The 22,241-nt window shown below is 46.8% G+C and overlaps 1 protein-coding gene across 1 annotated transcript in view; it reads left to right on the forward strand.

Moving 5' to 3' along the window:
* The window catches only part of DNAH9 (dynein axonemal heavy chain 9), a 196,515-nt gene that overhangs the window by 30,912 nt on the left and 143,362 nt on the right, over positions 1-22,241 (forward strand). Inside the window, exons 19-31 of the mRNA XM_035342655.1 lie at positions 1,379-1,545; positions 1,893-2,763; positions 4,641-4,771; positions 5,894-6,020; positions 9,439-9,591; positions 10,584-10,709; positions 11,351-11,590; positions 12,640-12,800; positions 13,293-13,449; positions 14,315-14,419; positions 17,527-17,684; positions 20,144-20,282; positions 21,495-21,782. Coding sequence (XP_035198546.1) covers positions 1,379-1,545; positions 1,893-2,763; positions 4,641-4,771; positions 5,894-6,020; positions 9,439-9,591; positions 10,584-10,709; positions 11,351-11,590; positions 12,640-12,800; positions 13,293-13,449; positions 14,315-14,419; positions 17,527-17,684; positions 20,144-20,282; positions 21,495-21,782 — 2,823 coding nt within the window. The remainder of the gene's footprint in view (positions 1-1,378; positions 1,546-1,892; positions 2,764-4,640; positions 4,772-5,893; positions 6,021-9,438; positions 9,592-10,583; positions 10,710-11,350; positions 11,591-12,639; positions 12,801-13,292; positions 13,450-14,314; positions 14,420-17,526; positions 17,685-20,143; positions 20,283-21,494; positions 21,783-22,241) is intronic.

Raw genomic sequence — 22,241 nt, forward strand, 5'->3', positions numbered from 1 at the left:
CGGATACGTGCTGATGGATACCCTGTAGTCACTGAGTGCTGTGGGCAGAGGGGTCTGGGCAGGATACAAGAATGAAGTCAGGGCCTTTCTGGGAGATGTTGCTGCCTTGTGCACCTGTGCAGCAAAGGCTCCTGTTCTCTGCTGCAGGCTTGGATGGCAGCTAGGGGGTTTAGCAGTTCCCTGGTTTTCTGCTTTTCCCTTCAGATGCAGGTGATAACAAAATAATTTTATTTTTTTTTTCTGTCAAGTGCTGGCAATGTGTAGCTGAGTGCTTGATTTGCTTTCACAGTGGGACAAACAGAGGGAAGTTCTTCTCAGTACTGCTCTCTCCATGGCCAGGGACACGGATGAGCTGGAGCTGGTAGTCTGGATGAGAAGGACAAGGAAGCAGCTCCATGTGTGCCCTGCCTTGTTCATGTGGTTCACCCATAGTGATTTCTGTTGAGGCTGGAATGCAGAGTGCCAGAAGGAGACCCCTTACGAGGGACTGGCCACTCCATGGCCATCTCTGCTGCCTCAGAGCTGCTTCCAGGTTATTTTACTTCTTTCCATAGTGTTGGTGGGTCTCTGTTAATCTTCTCAGCTGTGATCTAGAATGAAAAGAAACCCAAAGTCTTTGCTGTAGGCTGGTAAACCATGTGGGGAAGTGGGGTCTCCAAGAGCAAAGCACTGGCATTTAGGGACAGCAGAGCTTTTGGCCAGTGTCAGGGCTGAGGATATGGCCCAAAAGCCTAGTGAGAAGAAATAAATCCCCTCTAGAAAAAAATCCCAGGTACAGCAGGTGGTTTGTCAGCAGTGATGTATGCCTGCAGCTTGGCTGCAGACCTGGGAAATAAACCAGTCCTATTTAATACTAGTTTTATACACACAAGTTGGAGGGATTTGCCGCAGAGTTCTGCTTCTTAATTAGCTCTGAAAATGTGGCTGATTTGATGAGCTGGCATACGCAGCCCATCTTCCTGCCTTTAGTCACTCACAACAGTCACCAGATGCTGCTGGACTCAGTGATAGCATCAGTGTCAGCATCAGTGTTAGCATCACTGTGCTTTCTTGAGTGTGGAACCATTGTGGCAGCACAGAATTTACTGTGGGAGCCACCCACCCCCCCTTTTTTTTTTATTTTTAAATTGAAATTACTGAAAATAGTTTTATAATCCAAACAGCTTTAAGGTGTCAGTCTTCATTATTCTTCAAGATTGTGAATATGTGGTGTTATCCCCAATTGTATGTTTAGCTTTCATATCTTGGGAAAACTTCCTTACAATGTAAGATGCAGAATCTGTTGCTTTTCCTGTTCTGTGATTATCCATAAACAGATCAGATATGTCTTCTATCAGGTTTCAAATACATCCTACCAGCATTTAAATTTTGCTTGCAGGAGCTGCCAGAAAAATGGAACAATATAAAGAAGCTGGCAATAGCTGTGAAGCAGCATGTGGCTCCTTTGCAGGCAAACGAAATGACAGTTCTGCGCAAGAGCTGTGCAACATTTGATGTTGAGCAGCACAGATTCAGAGAGCGATTTCGGAAGGAAGCACCATTCAGGTACAGACAAATTATAACATCACAGAAGCCCCAAGGAAAAAAGCTTGATGGGTCATCTCTGAGTGTCCTGAGGACATGTGTTGTAGCCTTTGCATACATTTCCTACGTTCTCACAGTGTTGTATCTGTTATACCTGGGGTTTTGTGTTGCTGGCAACGCTGTCCAGAGTTAGCAACAGATTGGGTTTAGATGCTGAGTGTGCAATACTGCTTTAAGGTGGCATCAGTACCGTCATGTGGAAGCACCATCAGCATGTACTACAGACGTTTCATCTCTGCTTTGTCTCTTGGAGGCACCGTTTGTTTTATGTTTTCTTTAGAAGTTGTTACAATAATACGTCTTTATAGGTTTGACACCGAAAAGCCTTATCAACTGCTGGATGCAAAGAACGTTGAGATTAAACAAATGGAGTCAGCCATGACCTCGATATATGAATCAGCTGGTCTGTTTGAAGTCATGGTGCCAGATTATAAACAACTGAAGCAGTGCAGAAAGGAGATATGTCTTCTCAAAGAGCTCTGGGATGTGATCTCCGTTGTGAATACTAGCCTTGATGACTGGCAGACTACCAAATGGGTGGATATTAATGTGGAAAACATGGATCTTGAGTGCAGAAAGTTTGCAAGAGAGATTCGGAATTTGGATAAGGAAATGAGGGCATGGGATGCTTTCACCGGGCTGGACAGCAGGGTGAAGAACATGCTGACGGCCCTAAAAGCTGTGGCAGAACTTCAAAATCCCGCTATTAGAGAGAGACACTGGAATCAACTGATGCAGGTGACAGGCATGAAGTTCGTGATGGACTCAGACACCATGCTGGCTGATCTCCTGAAGCTCAACCTGCATAACTTTGAGGATGAGGTTCGTGGAATTGTGGACAAAGCAGTGAGAGAAATGAGTATGGAGAAGGTCCTGAAGGAGCTAAAAATGACATGGAGCACCATGGAGTTTCAGTATGAGCCTCACTCACGGACAAACATTCCATTGCTGAAGTCAGACGAGGAACTCATTGAAACTTTAGAAGATAACCAGGTGCAGCTGCAGAATTTAATGACATCCAAATATATTGCTTTCTTCTTGGAGGAAGTGTCTGCATGGCAGAAGAAGCTGTCTACTGCGGACTCTGTCATTTCTCTCTGGTTTGAAGTGCAGCGTACGTGGTGTCACTTGGAGAGCATATTCATAGGCTCAGAAGATATACGGACACAGCTTCCTGAGGTAAGAAAGCCCAAGACCCATTTCTTCCCTTTGTAAGGGGTTGAAGGAGATCCTCCACTGCGTGAAATGGGGTTATCTATAATGCTGGGACTTTTCTCCTGCTGCCTCCCTGTTTCCAGAGACTCCTGTAGTGCTGCAGTAGTTTCCCTAGTGCTGCCTGGGGATGTTTTTTTTACTGGGTGTTGTGCATAAGCCACACGGAGAAGCTGATTTTCTTCTCTCCACTGCTGTGTAGCAAATACGGAGTTACTGGAGACTGAGTGCAAGGCTGCTGGCTTTGTTCAGTGCTGCAGGCAGGTTCCCTGTTTGCTTGGAGGGGAGGGGACTGGGGTTAATGATGCAAATGTTGCGAGTCTTCAAAACAGAGCAGAGCCAAGCAGCTCTGGCAGTGTCCCCTTCCATGCCTTTAGTGCCGGCATGGGGCAGCAGCTGTTCTCTCTGCCTCTCTTGCTTCAGCAGCTGGTCACCTCCTTGGAGGTGTCTTTAGGAGTCCATCTTCTAACTTTACACCAGGTTCCTTTGACTATTGAGAAAATCCTCCAAGCTGGTTTTTGTCCCTGCTGGACCATTTGCATCTATGCTGAGGGATCTGCCTTTGAGTGAGCTGCAGGTGACCATGTTCCCACTGTCTCCATCCGTGTGCACTGTCAGGTCTTGGGTGGAGCCCGGGGACTGCAGCCTAAGACAGGGTGTGCACAGCCCAGTGACACCCTGATAATGGGTCTCCATCCCTTGTCTCCATCCCTTTGCCCTGGTCTGCACGGAATGTCCCTCTCACTGCTTTGGGTGCGCTGTGCTTACTGGGTGGTATAGACAGGTCCTAAAAATCAGAGCCATGAAGGCTGTACCATGTGTCAGCAAGCTGCTAATATCCAACAGCTATCTGATGATATATATGAAATTGCTTCACGATTTAAATCTGCATCCTACTGGGCAGCTGTCTGCAACTCAATACCCACCTGGCAGGTGGCACAGGTCAGCAGCCTCTTCCCTTCTCTAGAAGAAAGGGTGAAACTCAGTGTCTCTGGAGGCTGAACACCCGCAGGATGCACCCGGGGCTGGGGGACAATGTGCCAGTGGGGCACGGGTTGTGTGTCTGGAGCCTCCTGCGTGACTTGTGTGGAGGGCTCAACCCTCCAGCCAGGGCTTTGCTACCAGCGCTGAACATGGATTAGCATGGAAGTGCTACCAAGAAAGCTTAGAGTTCTTTTGTGGCCTGATTTGGGAGAAAGGGAAGAGCAGAAACATTTTGAACATAGCTTTATTTATTCTTCACTATTTAACTCCAAAAATTCAGGGTCCCCACTAGGCATGGAGCATATTTGTCAGTGTGTTTCTCTGCTGCCAGCATGGGGTTTCCATGTCCCTGCTCAAGGCAAGGAAGGGCTCTGCTCTGCAAGAGTCACCATCTCCATTTCAGGGGTGGCCAGTGGGGCTCCTACACTGTGCCAGAAGGGGAAGAGTAAACGTTCACGAAGTCAGTAGCCTTTCCCTTGAGGCAGGGTCTCCTGCTGCTATGGCCAGGGAAGCTTGATATATAATCTGAACATATGAGAAGAATCGTTGTGAGCAGACATTCAAAGGGGAATTCAACGCCATGAAAATGGTTGGTCCTAAGCACTGACATGTGCACAATCACTTTATCCACGACCCCTTTGGGATATAGTGACAAGAAGGCAAGTGTCTGATCGGAGGCTTGTTTTGGGTACGTGAGTGGATGAGCCCTTCTGAAATGGTGGAGAGACTTTCTGCAATGGGCAGGAGGGACTCTGGGGAGAGTCTCTCCCTTCAGCACAAAGACAGTACCAAGAGGATGGGATCTTTTAACACAAAATTTGTGTTTTACCATGAATATGTCCTTCTGTGCTGCTTTTTAGGACTCCAAACGCTTTGAAGGTATTGATGTTGATTTTAAAGAACTGGCCTATGAAGCTCAGAAAACCCCGAACGTAGTTGAGGCCACCAATAAACCAGGTCTGTCCCAACAACTGGAGGACGTTCAGATTAGGTAGGTAGAACTTCAGTCCCAGGTTTTTGTCAGACTGGGATCAGCTCTAATAAGTTAGTTTAACCTGTGCTGTGAGGCTTTCTTCTTAGACTGTGCAGCGTTGTTTGCATTCACATGTTGCAGCACTTTCGATCTTTCTTGAGTCCTTTTATTTGTGATCCATCACGTTGAAGCCCCATAGTGGAATCTGGCTTTGTGTACATGCGAATTCTCATCCAGCGTATTGATTTGCACACATACAGAGGTAGGCATATGGCAGGTTTTAATAACTCATGGCCTTACTGCCACCCCAAAAACAATGTCTTAAATATCTACTTAGCAGTCCAGGCAGGAATATCTGCAGCAGAGCTGAGCCCATGTTCTTTAATTTACAAAATTATCTCTGCGTGTATACCCTTGGCACATGGTATAGTTAGCCTCCCTGAGAAAGACCTTACTGTCCTGAGATGGATACGCTTCTCAACATATGAGCTAGTCTGCCCGGAACACACTGAAAGCTTAAGGTGACAGCTGTGTTGTTGGTAATAACTACCCTCTTAAAACAAAGCTTTTTCTTTTTTCTTTTTTAATCAGATAAAGCCAGTGCTCCTTACAGAGGACTAGCTGCATGTTATTTATGAAGTCTGTAAGCTCAGCATCCGTTTAGCATGTTAACACTGAAAGATTTATTTTAGGTTGGAGCAAACAAATTTTCTTTTAGGCTTCATGAACACAAAAAGCTGACTAGGTTTGAATAAGACTTTAAAATACAGCTTGTTAGAATAAAAGCAGTTATAGAAACTTTCATCCCAGCGTGAAATCACCTGTGGAAATTAGGAGCTTGTCTAAAACAGTGAGACTACAAACCCTTTCCTTCTTCTTCCACTGTTTTTGCTTTTTTATGTGCCTCCTTTGGCTCCTAGGCTGTTTGACCATTGGGAGCAGAGAGAGGTCTGTGAGTTTTCATGTGCTATGATGTCCTGTTCAGGAAATGCTTTAGAGGACCAGGCCACAGGTTCAGCTCATGTCTGCATTCCTCCGTGGGAGGGGAGAATCTACTTGATAACCTATACTGAAGTGTGAAACATGAAGGGATATTTATCTGCCTGTCCTGGGCTTTGTTCATCTGCTTTGTTTCTTCAGGCTGTCTCTATGCGAGAAGGCTTTGGCTGAATATTTGGACATGAAGAGGTTGGCCTTTCCCAGATTTTACTTCATTTCTTCTGCAGATTTATTGGATATTCTTTCCAATGGCACCAACCCACAACTGGTAAGCCTTGCTCTGTGTCACCTTTGCGTTTTCCAACTGCCAGTAGTGTTACAGTGGAAGACACTGTCCTGGAACTCTCCTGTAGCTCATGTTTCTTTGAGTGCTTTTCCTAACCCTGGCTCACTTGTTTAAATAATAATTTTTTCATAGCTAGCTGTCATCTGTCATATAAGAAAGGCATAAAACTGTATGAGAGTGTCCAAAGGAGGGCTTTGAAGATGACAAGGGGTCTAGAGGGGAAGACGTGTGAGGAGCAGCTGAGGTTCCTGGGTTCGTTCAGCCCAGAGCAGAGCAGGCCGAGGGGAGGCCTCATGGCGGCCTGCAGCTCCCTCACAGGGAGCGGAGGGGCAGGCGCTGAGCTCTGGGGACAGTGACAGCACCCAAGGGAACGGCATGGAGCTGGGACAGGGGAGGGTCAGGCTGGGGGTTAGGGAAAGGTTCTGCACCCCGACGTGGTCGGGTACTGGGACAGGCTGCCCAGGGCTGAGGTCACAGCACCAAGCCTGCAGGAGTTTGAGAAGTGTTTGGACAATGCTCTCAGGCATAGGGGTTGTTTTTGGGTGGTTCTGTGTGAAGCCAGTAGTTGGACTCAGTGCTTGTGTGTCCCTCCCAGCTCTGGATATTCTGTGATTGTCTGAAAGTCAGTGCACACTGTGTTGTCTGATGTAGCCCTGGTGATACTGCACGCACATCACACACATAAAGCACTGCACACAGCAGAGCTTGTCAATGTTTCTGATGGTGCAAAACCATTGTTTTTGTTTGTGCTGGGATATGGTGAGCTTAGAAGAAACCCTTGTTCTTGAAGATCTCAGCCAAAACTTGTTGCTGACCTTGGACTTTGAACCTGGGATGCCACCCTTCAACTGCTGTTGAAAGAGCTGCAGTCTGGGCACTCAGATGTGGAAATACTGACAGCTACTGCCGTCCGGGAGAGGTCCCTTTTTCAGGCTGAAACGGCATTCACTCTTCAGCCACTTCTTCCTTTCCCTAGTGCAAAGGCCTTTTGGGGTGTCCTCATTAGAGGTGAAGGGAAGAGCATGAAGCTGAAGAGGCAAGACAGTGGCCGAACAGTGAGTGGCCATGGCCAAGGCCAGCAAATAGAACTCCTGGGTTGCCGTCCATCCCTGCATGCCTCAGGGTGCAGGCATGACCTCTTGTGCTGGAGTTCAGGTCTTTCTGACCGAGGCAGCTTATCTCCTCCATTCTGGGTTCTTGGGGGTGCTGCCTGAATGCCAGGTATGGGGAAATCACTTGCAATGCACCATTCCTCCTGTCAAACTTTGGCTGGTTTCTGGATCAGCCTATGGAAGAACTTGTAGTAACCTTAGGAAATGACCTGCCTGTGTTCTTCCCAGTCTTCCCCAGATAAGCACAGACTCCTCCTCTCCCACAGTGGGCATAGTTCAGAGGAATCAGTCCTGAGAAGTTCTGCAGAAGTTTCTCCATACACAGCATAGTGATGTTAGGGTTAATTATTAGAGCTATGGGAGCTGCTGTCAGGAAGCTTCAGCTACTTTTTCTGTTAGTGCTGTGGACAGACAGATCTGGCCTCACTTGGAATGCATTATTTGTCCCAAGCTTGGTTTATCAAACTGATTAAAATGTTTGCAGCAAATGAATGGTGTTGGATAGGAAATAAATTATTCCATCCTTCAGTAGTGGATAATCTCACCTTCTCTAAGCTTTCCATCTAATTAGGAATGTGAATGTATGCACAGAGCAGGGGTCTGTACATGCATTTGGAAATGTTGTTATTTATCACTAACCTTTACCACTGCTTATTATCTGCCTCTGCTGTCGGGTAATTTCAGCCCTCAGAGCATCACAAATACATAGTTGATCGATGCTTAAAATGGAGAGGAAAAAAATGCAGGAAACAAAAGATACTATGTCAAAATGCTCCATTGGGTAAGAAGAAATTCCTGGTGTTTTCTCTGTTATTTGAATCTATTTGCAATAAAATCAAAGTAAATGTCAAGTAGGATCATGCATGGATACATTCTCAGCCTTTCCACTGTAGTTTCAAAGTCTGATCATTCCTAAAGGAGGATTAAATACATAATGCTGTTATTCTCTTGAACTGGATATTGAACTTGTGTGGATTCAAGTGTATTCAGGGCTCCTATGGCAGGATTATACCAAGTGCTGGAGTACATCCGAAGCTGTGCAGGCTGGCCAGGGTATGGGAGCACGTAGTGGGGATGTGTGAGCAGAAACTTCTAGATGTAAGAAAACTTTTCTATGGTTTATTTAAGATTTGAAAGGAGAGATGTTTATCTTGGGAGATACTGAGTGGCAGTTTCTTCTGGAAGTACTCAGCACTCAGGATTTGTCCCTGCTTGAAAATGCATAAAGAAGAATACTGAGATATGTCAGCCTGCAGCTTGTGAGAGGGAGTGCTGTTATTTTTTGTGAGTCAGGGAGTCAGAATTAAATGGGTAAGTCCACCCATCCTTCTCTGAAAGCATCGGCACGTTAGGTTTCAGCACATCAGGCATCTCAGGCTGTTCTCATCTCATCCCACCTGTGGGAGTTTGCCTGGGCTCCATCTCCCCATCCCCGGCTGTCCTTGAGAGAGGCATCTCCTCTCTGGGACTGCTTTGTGGGCTGACTCTTGCTGGGAGAACAACAGCTCTGGGAGAAGCCTGCCTTTGTTGGCAGCGGTGTGTGACACACAGCGATTTACTTGGCTAGTGATCTGGAAGAAGTGCTGGTGATCTGCTCAGCTCCCAGAAGGCAAGTGCTGATGTTGAGAGCCTACAGCAGCAGTTCTGGCCCCTCCCTGCTGACTTTTCAAACTTAACCAGGTGTGAACAGAACAGTGTTCAATTATTCTTTTCCTTCTGGAAGAGCTCTTTTGGTCAAGATGGGGATTTCGTAGAAGGTGTGGGCTGTTGAGCTGTTTATCATGGGTCTTGTCCAGAGGTAAAGGTCTTTTTTATTTCCATTGAGGAAAACTCAAGGCTTTTCATTAGCACAATATTGATTTCTGGTAGTGAGAAAATAGGGAACTACATGGCAAAGAAAACTCCCCAATACACTGAGACTGAGATGAGGTAGAGCAATGACTGTGGACCTCTCATTGTTACGTTGTAGGGAAATAGGTGCTAGGAGGTCATGTAGTTTTTTTTTTTTTTTTTTTTTTTTTTTTTTTTCTGTGCTGTTACCCTGAATGGGATATTTCTCAATAGAGAAATGTGTTTTATTAAAGCATGTCTGCTTACTAAATCAAGTAGAAATAGATGTGTTAGGAGGGACAAGAGGCTTGCGCCCTGGCCATGCGTGAAAAGTTGTGGTCCTACCGAGACATCCAAAAGCATGCTTTTTGAGTATGACTCTGCTTGTAAAGTGTGTATGGTGATGGACATTCTGCCTGTCCTGTCTTGATCACTTATATATACAATTACTTTTGCAGGTACAACGTCATCTTTCCAAACTCTTTGACAACCTGGCCAAGATGAAATTCCAGCTGGACTCTGAGCAAAAGCCAACCAAGATTGGCCTGGGAATGTACAGCAGAGAGGAGGAATATGTCAGCTTCAGTGAACACTGTGACTGCAGTGGGCAGGTCAGAAGGAAACCTTATGCATCAGAACTGTCTGGTGGGGTCTGCTCTACCGCCCCTTGTTTGGACTTCTGTCGCCAAGATAGGGTAGAGCTTCACTACTCTTCCTTTATGAGAGAAAGTCTGGAAGAGGTGGTTGTGTAACTTAACTCCTTCTTACTCCACAGCCCTTGGCCTCACTGTGGTTAGGTCCTCACTGAAGTGAGGCATAGGCATTGGAGTCCACAGTGGTAGCAAGAGCTGGGGCCTTTTTCCAGATAGCATTTATTTATTTATTTATTTTAGAATTTGTAAGACGCTTTGAATGTTAGTCTTACACCTTATTACAGATTTACTCAATAAGGGAGTGGCTGCATATTGAAAATTGAAATAGCTTAATATAAGTACCCCTGCATGGGCATCTTTTGAAAGAGTAGGCTTTTTTTCTTATTTCCTCATCTTCATTCCTTCATAGGATAAGTTAAAGTAGGAAATTTAAGAATCCCATTATTGTTCAGCTAATTTGTTCCTGTAATTGCACCTTTCTGCATGGACTGTTATAGGAAGCTGGAGTGTATATCGGTCACTGAACTCCACAGTGATGGAGCTCGCTGCATTTATACTATCTTCTCTGGGAGGACTTAGCCTTTGAAATACTAATTTCAGTAGGAATCTTGTTCCCAAGTTCAGCAGCAGCTTTTTCTGCTGCTGGGAGATTGTGCCCACGTCCTAGGTGTAATTCTATTCACGGCCTGGCAGTGGAACATGCTGTTCCACTCATTGGTGGAGTTCATTTTGGTTTCTTCTATAACTGGAGTTCAAGTAAAATCTGCCTGTCGTTGTTAGAGTCTACACATGCTAATCCTGTAGTACCAGAGTCATTTAAATCAACTGAGCCTGAATGAGGCTGAGGCATGGTTAACTCGAGTTGAGATGTTTGTGCCATTCTGTATCTTCACTAATTCTCAAAAGTGCTTAAGAGCAGATGTGTTACTGTGATTTAATCTCCTCTCCAGGTTGAGGTCTGGCTGAATCACTTACTGGACAGCATGAGGGCTACGGTTAGAGACGAGATGACAGAAGCTGTATCAGCTTATGAGGAGAAGCCAAGGGAACAGTGGCTCTTTGACTACCCTGCCCAGGTATCTGCCGCTGTTCACCTCTTCTTGGGCTGGTGCATCGGAAAGGCAGCTCTTGGCTTCCCCTTCAGTCCTGCCCTTCCCATCTTGTAGAAAGGGCCTCTAGCTGTGAGTGGGGGTGTTCCTGGTCTCCACTGTGCTGTCCAGGAGGGATGGAGGTTAAGTTGTCCTTTATTCTGTCAATCTCCTGATGGATTTTCCAGGCTGATCCCCATGCAGAGAAAATACACAGTTGGTTGGGTTACATATCTCATGGGCTTGGGCAGTGAGTCAAAGATAAGTTTATATTCCCAGCGAAGGAAAAAGGTGCAGCAGGAAAATGAATCATAAGGTCTAATGAGAGGGAAGAGCCACTCACTTGCACCTCTGGCAGCCTTGTGGTCTCCAGCTCTTCCTCCTCTGCTGTGTCTGGCATGCAAAAGGTGCTCATATACAAATAAATAGCTGCTAAATATGTCTGTATCATTGATATGCTTTAAATGAATGTCATAGGGCAGGTCCCCGTTGTCCTGTCTGCTGTGAATACTGTATCAAAAATATTTCATGTCATGGATACTTCTTCTTTGATCTCCCTGTGGATCAGACACTCAAATGTAAGGAAGTTCTGCTGTTTTCCCTGATACTGAGTCAGCCCCTTTCCCTAGGTGGCTCTTTCCTGCACCCAGATTTGGTGGACGACCGAGGTTGGGATTGCCTTTGCCAGGGTGGAGGAAGGCTACGAGAATGCAATGAAGGAATATCACAAGAAGCAAGTGACCCAGCTGAACACCCTTGTAACCATGCTGATTGGGCAGCTCTCCAAGGGTGACAGGCAGAAAATCATGACCATATGCACCATCGATGTCCACGCTCGGGATGTGGTGGCAAAGATGATAGCGCAGAAGGTTTGTGTTTGCAGCTCAGCATGGTCCTGGTCTGAGTGTTAGAGTGGGGGTTAAGGGAGAGATGGACCAACCACAAGCCATTCAGCTCACTGCCTCAGTGGGAGATACAGGGCTGATTTTACTTCGACAGCATTTATGGTGAGGGGGCAGAAAGCCCCTGTCAGCCATGCAGTTCTGCTCTGCATCAGGACCCTGCAACGCAGAGGGGCTGCTTGTCACTGCCACAGACTCACGCCGGGAGAGAGTGGCCCGAGGCCCTTGTGCCCAGGCACACGTTGGTAGGCACTGGCATCATGGTGGGAAGCTGCTGGATGTGGTCTCAGTTATGGATTTAAAAGGTCAGAAAAAGCATTCAGGCTTTCTGTTTTGTAGCCTCCTTGATCTGGTGAGGGGCCACAGGGACTCCTTCAGGTCTCCCTTTGTCCTGCACACCTTTTGTGCCAAATGTCTAGCCCTGTAGCTGGATGGGGAGGGGTCCTGCATGCGCTGGGTTTTGGCTCCACTCCCAGCCTCCTTGTGTCCTCTCAGAGGCAGCCAGCCTGCTCACAGAGCTTCTGGCTCCAGGGGCTCAGCTTGGCTTGGTGGTGCCTTGGCCTAGTTTGCAGTAAAACTGTCTGTCTCCTGGTGACCTGACCGCCAGTTGTGCAGAGAGCACTGGCCTTGGGTGTCCTTGTCTCCTGTCCCCAGCCTGTTTCGCTGGTGCTGTCTGCAGCCCCTTCCTTGTCAAGACAGTCTCTGCTCCTTCTCTTACTCTGTTTGCCTTATACGATCCTCTTCACAGTTTCCTGCTTCTTAAGTCTTCTCTTCAGAAGTCTTTCTGTGCCGCTCTTTCACTTGGGTATTCTTTTCTTCTCCCACTGATGTGGTCACTGATTTGTTTCTTCCCCTGTTCTGATGTTTCTCAATGTGTTCCTCACTGCACCTGGCTTCACAGTGAAGATTGATCTGTCCTCGATGAAAACTTCACTGCAGTCACTGTTTTCACACCCATGTCACGTATGCCCAGCATCCCTGGCCTTCCTGTGATGGTGCTTGTGGTTGCGTTGCAGGTGGACAACGCGCAGGCGTTTGTTTGGCTGTCACAGCTCCGGCACAGATGGTCAGATGAGGAGCGTCACTGCTTTGCCAACATCTGTGACGCCCAGTTCCTCTACTCCTATGAATACCTTGGCAATACCCCTCGGCTTGTGATCACCCCGCTGACCGACAGGTAGGTCCCCAGGCACAGCTGCGCATCAGCATGACAGAGGAGCTCTGGGGCTTGCTGCAGTGTTGGGTGGGACCATTCCTAGGCTGTCTGAGCAGGTTTCTGCAAGTCATGGGGAATGGGATGCTCTGGGCTGGATAGCACTGGACAGCAAGAGAAAGGGCTTTCAGAAATACCAACCTTTTCCCATGCTATGTGGGATATGCCCAATATCAATGATCATTATGGAGTTTCAAAGAAAGCTCAAGTCTGGACATGAAGACCCATCAGCAGACTGGTGGAAGATGATGAGTATCTCTTAGAGAAAACAGAACCAGGCAGATGTGGTGCAGGAGGAGCTTTAGCTTGCACATGCACTCTGCTCATGTATTGCTTTGCAGAACAAACAATCTCCTGGGTGCACTGCCTCAGACCCATTGCTTTGCACCCCAACAGTGATCTGTAGGACCAAGTCTCAGTCTTGTTCTTTTCTCCCTTCTCCTTTTGCTGTGAAAGATGTTACATCACCCTGACGCAGTCACTGCACCTGACCATGAGTGGAGCACCTGCAGGCCCTGCAGGCACTGGCAAGACAGAGACTACTAAAGATTTGGGGCGAGCCCTAGGCATCATGGTGTACGTGTTTAACTGCTCTGAGCAGATGGATTACAAGGTACTGCTCCCAGCTTGGCCACAGTGCTGTGACATTGGGCTGGGGATGTTTGGGGCCTGACAAAACCTAAGGACAGAGAGTAATCCAACTGAGATCACTCTGGTCCACCACCTCTCCTCCAATCTCTGCTATGTTCCTTTCTGCTGAACTTGTTCTTCTTTTCCCGTTTCTTTTCTAAGACTTGCATGCAGTACTTTGGGAGGCAGAAAGCTGAACTGTGATCTCTGACTCATTATACCTTTCACTTCCCTTTTGGAGTTAGATTTTCATGTGAAATGCTTCAAAAAATTTTGGCCTGTTCAGTTGAGACTGAGGCTGTGCTGCTACTTTGGCCCTGGTCATTTTTCCCCATCATGCTCCTGGCATCAGAAGGATCCTGGCCTGGCTTTTTCAGGATCCTCTGCCAGAATAAAGGCAAAACCTTCTGAAACCAGTCACTGCAGAATGTTGGATCATCAGGTTGAGTTTTGCTCTCTGCTCGTCTGGCATGGTACAGTGATTTTGGTAGCTTCAGATCATATTTTATTCAGCTTATGGGCTCTCCCAGGAAGTAGGGCCGTAAGTAATTCAGCACAGGTGACCTTTAAATGAAACTAGTGCACAGATACATCGAGAAAGTGCAATTAGCAAATCAAGTGGCAAACTGTGCAGAGCTATAAATATTATAATTGAGTTGTGCCTGCTGTTTCCATGCACTTTTCTGAACACTCACAATAGACTGTAAATTGCTATAAATAAACAGGCTGGGAAATAAAATCTTTTTTTTTTTTTTTTTTTTTTGTTTGTTTGTTTTCCCTCTGGAGTTTCTTCCATTTGTAATTTCATTCTTGTAAGTATGTATTTTTTTATTATTTTTATTTTCCAGTCTTGTGGGAATATTTACAAAGGCCTTTCCCAGACGGGAGCCTGGGGCTGCTTTGATGAGTTTAACAGGATCTCAGTTGAGGTCCTTTCTGTGGTGGCTGTACAGGTGAGTGGAGAAATGCTCATAAATGCTCATAATGCCCACAAACAAGACCGAGCCATGTTGTACTCTTCACAGTGAGAGTAAATATGGAAAGTGCATTTTACTGGTTTCACAGTTCGGTGTGTAGGCAGGTGAGGGATTATATCCCAGGATTAATCGCATGAATATTACAGTACTGACAAAATGTAACAGTAATATGCTGAAAACATTTTTGTTGCTTCTTCTCCTTCCTGCAATTACAACATTTGTGTTGAGGCAATTCTTTATAGCACCTTTTTTCCATATCAGTATGCACGGCAGCTCTGTACATAGTCTTCCTGAGGAAGATACTTGTATCATTAACGTGCTGTGAGATAACTGTAGCACATCAGTTCAGGGGGGAGAACTGTGTTATGGCTACTCGGTCTGCCATGCAGGGAATAATTTTCATGGAGGAGAGGGGGATGTTTGGGACTAATCCGTGATCTGTTGGACTTCCTGGGGGTTACTTATGGCCTTCAGTCAGGCACAATTTGTGAATCATATGTGACAAACAGGAATATGTCCAAGATAACAAAATTCATGCTTACCTGTCACCAGGACTCTGCAGTCTGTTTTCCTTCGTTTTCATGTGGAGGTAAGTTTCATTTCAGTATCTGTCAGGGAAGCCTGATGAAATGCCTACAGAGGGCATTCCCAGCTGAGGGGCCTGTTCCTAGAAGGAAAGCCTGCAACCCCTTGGGTGCAGCTTGGTGCATGCCCATGCTGATGTGGGACAGGTGATACTCAGGAACTGGAACCCCTGGCAGATCTGCAGCCTTGCTTGATGTGCTTGCCTCAGATACACTGAGACCATGGAGTTAAAATTCAGAGAGGGCTACTTGAGCAATGCGTGGTTATACAGAGGTGTTTCCCTAAAGGATGGTTTCTTGTTTCCTTCTTAGTTTAACTGTTAAGTTTGTTTAATTGGTGAGTCCTATATAAAGCACATCAGCAGCCCTGAGAGAGGGGACTGCCCTCCCCATCATGCTTGGGAGTTCCATTTTCTTGTGCTTGTATGTATTCTGGTACTTTGCCTCCTCCTCCTCCTCCCTGTACTGGCCAATGAGGAAATTTGGAATTATTTTATGTGGAGGGAAGGATGGCATGAGGAGAGGCTCTCTGCATGCTGCTCATTTGTGCCTAGTGAGTGGTGAAGGAACATTGAGGGGAAGTGCTGCAGGTGTGAATCCCCTCTGGCAGGGGCTGAAATCTGGGACAGCCTGGCAAAAACCACTGGGCATCAGGGTGAGAGTGGGCCCTGCTGCGTCTCCCGGCACTTGCTTTGAAGCTGAGAGCTGTGTCTGGATGTTGTCCAGATCCTAAATCACATTGATTTCCTCTGAAAACAACAGGGATGTGCGTGCAGTAATGCTGTCTGGATAACCTGTAGCTTCCAAACTCCAACAAGAGTTTGGGTGGAGAGTGGGTGCTCGGTTGCACAGTCCAGAATGAGACAGTTCTGACATGAGCAGCACTGAAAATTTTGAACCTCGGGGAACTTCATTGTGAAAAATTGGGATAATGAAAGATTTAAGTTCTGGACCCAAGTGTCAGTTGAGTGCAGGGCTTTATGATCCCAGTGTTTGACTGAGGTGCAGAATTCTTCCTAGACCCCCTTTTGGACTCAGTTTTGCAGAAAGAAAGATCTAGAACCCAGAAGTTTCTATACTCTTGTAGGTTTTTCAGCCAGAGACATTCTGAACCCCTCTATGGACTCTTCATTCTTCTCATCTTCCTCTCAGTCATAATTAGTACCTTATGTGACATCCCAAAGAAGCCCCAGGTGGCTACAGGAGTTTGTGTGTCTTTCCCTCAATTTCTCTTCCGTCAGATTCTAGTTTAAAGTTGTCATTGAAAGAAAGTCTTTGAGGATCTTAAAATAAAAGGGGAAGCTGAACAAAAGAAGCCCAGATATGACTCAACTGCTAATGATTCTCTCGCTCCTGGCTGGAGCACCGCATCTGAAGAAAGCAGCACGGCTGTCATTCCATCATCGTGTCTCCTGGCTGCTATTAGGAGTGTAACCATGGCGATGTTTAATTGGCTGTCTTAGTCATGCAGCTAATGTCGATACGGTTCCTTACAGAAAAAAAAATCGATTAATTGCTTAACTTTAAGATAGCAAACATTAGTAAGGTTAGAGTGGTGAAAATAGATTTCTCCCTTGCTAAAGTTCTATTTGCAAAAAGATGATCTAGCTTTAATAAACTCAGTCTCTTTGGAAGGTGAGGAATGAGAACAAAACTGCAATCAGGCAAATGTAAGACTATATTAGTGGGCGAAGGTGGCAGGGGAAGCCTTCTGCCTTGTGGTTTTGGTTTAAATTAAGCATCTGATGTCTCAAAATCTTAACAAGTGATATAAAGCTTGCTTGATACAAAGAGGCCAGGTTTATTGGGAAATGCTGCTCCTTTTCTGGGCCTAGCATTTCAGTCAAGGGGCAGGACAGGCACAGGAGGGTTTTGGGACGCACTGACGACAACTGAGTGTGGGGCAAGAGGAATAGGGTGAAGGGAGTCAAGCCCATCTTGTGTCAGACTCTTGGGGCTGCGCTGGAGTGTTGGCTGTGTTGTGGAGGTGCAGGCAGCCCCTCATCTTTTCTTGGTGTCTGGCCTCCTGCTAGGCGAGGAAGTTGAAAGACGTGACTTGGATGTTAGTGGGGTTTTTGCTGTGAGATGTGCTGAGAAGTCTCCCATGGCTGATGTCAAAAGCCTGGATGAGGTGCAGGTGGCTTTGGGGGCATTTCATGCTCCTGGGCTGCTCACGTGGACACATCTCACTGTGCTTTTTGGAGCAATGGTGCAGATTCTTGCAGCTCCTTTGCACTTTGCCCAGACTCTTCAGTTCTCTCCTCTGCTTTTACTGTGATGGGAGATTGATACTGGCAGACTGATTTACTCCAGTGTATAAAAATTTATAGAGCTAGTTAAAAAAAAAAAAAGGGCGGGGGGGGGGGAGGGTGGAAAGGATGGGGGGAACAGTGATAAGCCCTGTCTGTTATGGGGCCAAATGTCAGGAAAGCAGTACTGTCTTTTGATGTGTTTTTTCATACCTGAAAATCAATACTAAAATTTTGCCTTGGTTCCTAGGTAAAGAGTGTGCAGGATGCAATAAGGGAGAAGAAGAAATCCTTCAATTTTCTTGGAGAAGACATTAACTTAGTACCTTCAGTAGGTATTTTCATCACCATGAACCCTGGTTATGCAGGGCGAACTGAACTACCTGAGAATTTAAAAGCTCTATTTAGGTGAGTCTGGGTTTCATTACCTGTATAAGACTGGCAAAAATTGTTTTTTTGGGATGTAGAAATCATAGAATGGTTTGGGATGGAATGGACCTTAAAGACCATCTAATTCCAACCCCCTGCCATGGGCAGGTACCTCTTCCACTAGATCAGGTTGCTCCAAGCCCCATCCAGCCTGGCCTCGAACACTTCCAGAGATGGGGCATCCACAGCTTCTCTTGGCTACCTGTTCCAGTGCCTCAGAGTAAAAAGCTTCTTCCTTACATCTAATCTAAAGCTTCCCTCTTTTAGTTTAAAGCCTTACTCCTTGTCCAACCACCACAATTTCTGACAAGAAGTCCCTCTCTGTCTTTCCTGTAGGCACCCTTTAGGTACTGGAAGGACACTATAAGGTCTCCCCAGAGTCTTTTCTTCTCATAAAGAGAAGCCTTTTCTCAGGCTGAACAACCCCAATTCCCTCAGCCTGTCTTCATAGGAGAGTTACTCCAGCCCCTTGATCATCTTTGTGGGCCTCCTCTGGACTTGTTCTAATACTTCCATGTCCTTCTTATACTGGGGGCCCCAGAGCTTAATGCAGGGCTCCAGGTGGGCTATGATGAGAGCAGAGCAGACAGGGAAAATCCCTTCCTTTGCCATGCTGGCTGTGCTGCTTTTGATGCAGCCCAGGATGCAGTTGGCTTTCTGTGCTGCACAAGCACGTTGTCGGCTCATGTGGAGCTTCTCATCCACCAACACCCCCAGGTCCTTCTCCCCAGGGCTGCTCTCAATCCATTCCCCACCCAGCCTCTGTCTGTGCTTGGGATTGCCCTGACCCAGATCCAGGGCCTTGCCTTTGGCCTTGTTGAACCTCACAAGGGCTGCACAGGCCCACCTCTCAGCCTACCCAGGCCCCTCAGGACAGCAGCCCTTCCCTCCAGCACATCGACCACACCACACATTTTGGTGTCCTCATCAGACTTGCTGAGGGTGCACTCAGTTCCCTGTCCACGTCCCTGACAAAGATACTAAGCAGTGCCGGTCCCAGTGCTGGCCCCTGAGGAACACCACTCGTTACTGATCTCCACCTGCACATTGAGCTGTTGACTGCAACTCTTTGAGTGAGACCACCCAGCCAATTCCTTACCCACCAAGTGCTCCATCCATCACATCCATGTCTCTCCAATTTAGAGACAAACATATCATGGGGGACAGTGTCAAATGCTTTGCACAAGTCCAGGAAGATGATGTCAGTTGCTCTTTTCCTGTCCACTAATACTGTAGGCTTGAGTTTGTTTCCATAGGGAAATGCACTGGGGATTCACAGATTTCTACCTTGCGCAAGAAGCCAGGGTCTGTGAATACAGAGGCAGGGAAATGGAGCTGTGTCCCTTTCAGTGGTAAAGTCAGTGCATGACCTGGTTTACAGGAGTAGTCCTGGAAGATAACGCTGTATGTTCACTGCCCTCTTATGTCTGCAAACCAGCTCCTCCTTTGCAGTAAACAAAGGCTGTTGCTGCCTTTTGGCTCATTTCTCAGTACCTGAATATGGTGAAGCACAGCTCTGGTCCTTCAGCTGGACAGGGCATGATCATTTGTGTGCTTCCCTTGCACTTAACTGTGGAACAACACTCCCAGATGGCCACATCCTCTGTGTGCTTTCCTTTGGGATTTATTATCCCACTTGCTTTGTTACCACAAGGCTCTCTGTGAGCTTGCACAGCCATTTCCCCACCAGCATGTTTCTTGGACATGTGGTTGGTGGGCATGCATAGGGCTCTCACCCCCACCTGCCTTCCCCTCCAGCTCCCACACCAGCACTACCTGTACTGGGACAGACCCATCCTGTTTTAGGAGCAGTGCTAAGACTTTGCATAAGGTGGGGGAAGAGGCCCCAGTCTATGTCAGTCTGTAAATTCCTTGGCCAGGCCATCATTTTTGTCCTTTCCCAGGTATCACACACACAATTCACTGTTGCTGATTCAGGCAGCGCTGCCAGCATTTGGTATTCTATCCATCAGGATAAGACTATTGCCTGGAAAGGCAATCTTGAATCATTGTAGGAAGGAGGCTTCAACAACTGTATTTTCTTCTGAGTACTGTGTTTTTCCTTCATCAGTGCTGGCACAGGTGTTTTCAGGTGAACTTAAAGGCAAGCTCATGTTTCAGCTCAGAACAGAGCTCAGAGAAACCCAGCAATAGCTGGACAGGCAGCTCCTGTGACATATAGGGATTGGCATAAGCAGCAGTATGGAATTAGAGAATCATGGGGTGGTTTGGGTTGGAAGAGACATTGTCACCTAGTTCCAATCCTGCTGCTATGGGCAGGGACACCCTGTAGTGTAGGCTTTATATTTTGTACATATCCTCTGAGTTCAAGCCCACACAAGTCCTCACTAATATTGGCAGCTGATTGTTCCTGTTCCTTAGAAGATCTGCAGCCAAGAAATACTTGTTCTGCACTGTTTTCTCTCCTGTCTCTTTAGGCCATGCGCGATGGTTGTGCCAGACTTTGAGCTGATCTGTGAAATTATGTTGGTGGCTGAGGGATTCATTGAGGCCCGCGCATTAGCCAGGAAGTTCATTACTCTGTACCAGCTCTGCAAAGAGCTCCTGTCCAAGCAGGTGAGCCCGCTTCCATGTCTGGACAGTACAATGAAGCATCTTAATCTCCAAAGTCACCAGGAACAAAATGCTTTGCCATTTCAGCTCTGTGGCTCAAGCTTCCCAGCTTTTCTTTAATGGCTGTGGTTGTGCTGGCAGCTGGGAGCAGGTTTGTGATCAAATTGATCAGATCTGCAGGGACATAAGTACTTGACCAGCTGTGTTACTGTGAGAAATTTTTCTGGGGGTTCAAATGATACCATGTTTGGGGTAGTGTTTGTTGACCCTTTGCTTTCCAGTCTCTTACTTCCTATTGATTCTCCTTCCCGCAAGAGTTTTGCGATGTCTGTCCCTCTCTGAGTTCAGCCTCATGGTTCCCTCCCTGTCTTGTCAGATGTTGACCAAGTAGGGTTGCTTTCAGTGCAAAGCTCTAATGAGATTGCTCTTTGTCATCATTTGTATAAATCGAAGCTGGGTCCAGAGAAGAACTGAATCAGGACTCCAGGTGGAAAACCTGACCATGGCTGTGCCAGCATGAGGCTCGGGGAAGTGCCTGGTCACAGAAACTTTGTGCTCTGTCTCAGAGGTCTTGGTGGAAGCTGTGGTCTGTCACTTGAAACAGTCAGGTGTTGTGTTGTGCTCTGAAGGGTGTTAACAAAGCAGGAATATCAAGAGATGCTTGTTGGCTTGAGATCTCCTCTACTGCCTCTCTTTGGTCCTTTTCCAGCAATGCCCTCACTGGCCCTGCTCAGTGGGCTGCGTCTGGAGCCAAATGTGACAAACGTGGTAATCTTGTGGAGAAACCTGGGTATCTGGGACCTCATAATTCACTAACGAGCCTTTTACCTGGGTAGCTTGTGCAGATCCAGCTTGGGCTACCATGTGTCTGGCTGGCCTTGCTTAGGCTGCCTTGTCATTTAGGTGAAACAAATTGCTTAGCTCTTGCTTCGTGCATGTCCTACTGCTGTTTTTACTGCTAGCTCTGAGCCCACATGGTGGTAGGAACAGCTGAGCTGTCTGACTCCTTAATACTGCCCCTGACAGGAATCTCAACTACTGAAATGGAAATCAGGTTACTCAGGCTGGAGGAGGTCTCTGGCCACAATGCAAATAACAGATTTGGATGTATTTCCCTTGGCTGCTTGTCTGGCCATTTGGAGCTGCTGGGTCTTCCCCCTCCATGGTGGTGTGCTGTCTAAGCATAAATTCATCGCTTCTTTTTCTCCTGTGTAGGATCACTATGACTGGGGCTTGCGGGCTATCAAGTCAGTGCTAGTTGTTGCTGGCTCCCTCAAGCGAGATGACCCAGAGCGACCTGAAGACCAAGTTCTGATGCGCTCTCTTCGTGACTTCAACATCCCAAAGATTGTGACTGATGATGTACCGGTGTTTATGGGGCTGATTGGGGATCTTTTCCCTGCGTTGGATGTGCCTCGGAAACGTGACCTGAATTTTGAGTCTTTTGTGAGGCAGGCTGTGTTGGACCTCCGACTGCAGGCTGAGGACAACTTTGTGCTCAAAGTAAGACCAAGCGATCTTCTGCCATACCTACATCTCCATCGGGTCATATGGGTTTTCTCAATCATCTTTGCTTCTACAGAGAGGGCTCTGTGCAATATTCTCCTTGCAGACTGACCATGATGGAGGACACAGTGTACTATGATGGTTTTGATGCAGTCATGCCTGCCAAAAGACTGCACTGACTCACTCCCTGAGTTTACGAAGAGGCGAACCCTTGTAGCTTCGTTACAGTATGGCCTCTGGAGAGCAGAGCCTTGTCAGCTGATGGCTGACAGATGAAAATACTGGTGGAGATCTGACTGCAGGCTGAAGCTTTTACCCATTGTGATTAGAGTGGCTATACCAAACTCAAGGCCAAATTGATTTGTGCATCTTGGTCACGTCTTTCTAAACAAAAAGTCCAATGGGATTTGCTTTGTAGAGCTGATCTGTAATATGGCATCTTTGTATGAAATTTGG

The sequence above is a fragment of the Oxyura jamaicensis genome, chromosome 18 (assembly GCF_011077185.1).
Source record: "Oxyura jamaicensis isolate SHBP4307 breed ruddy duck chromosome 18, BPBGC_Ojam_1.0, whole genome shotgun sequence".
NCBI classification, from domain to species: domain Eukaryota; kingdom Metazoa; phylum Chordata; class Aves; order Anseriformes; family Anatidae; genus Oxyura; species Oxyura jamaicensis.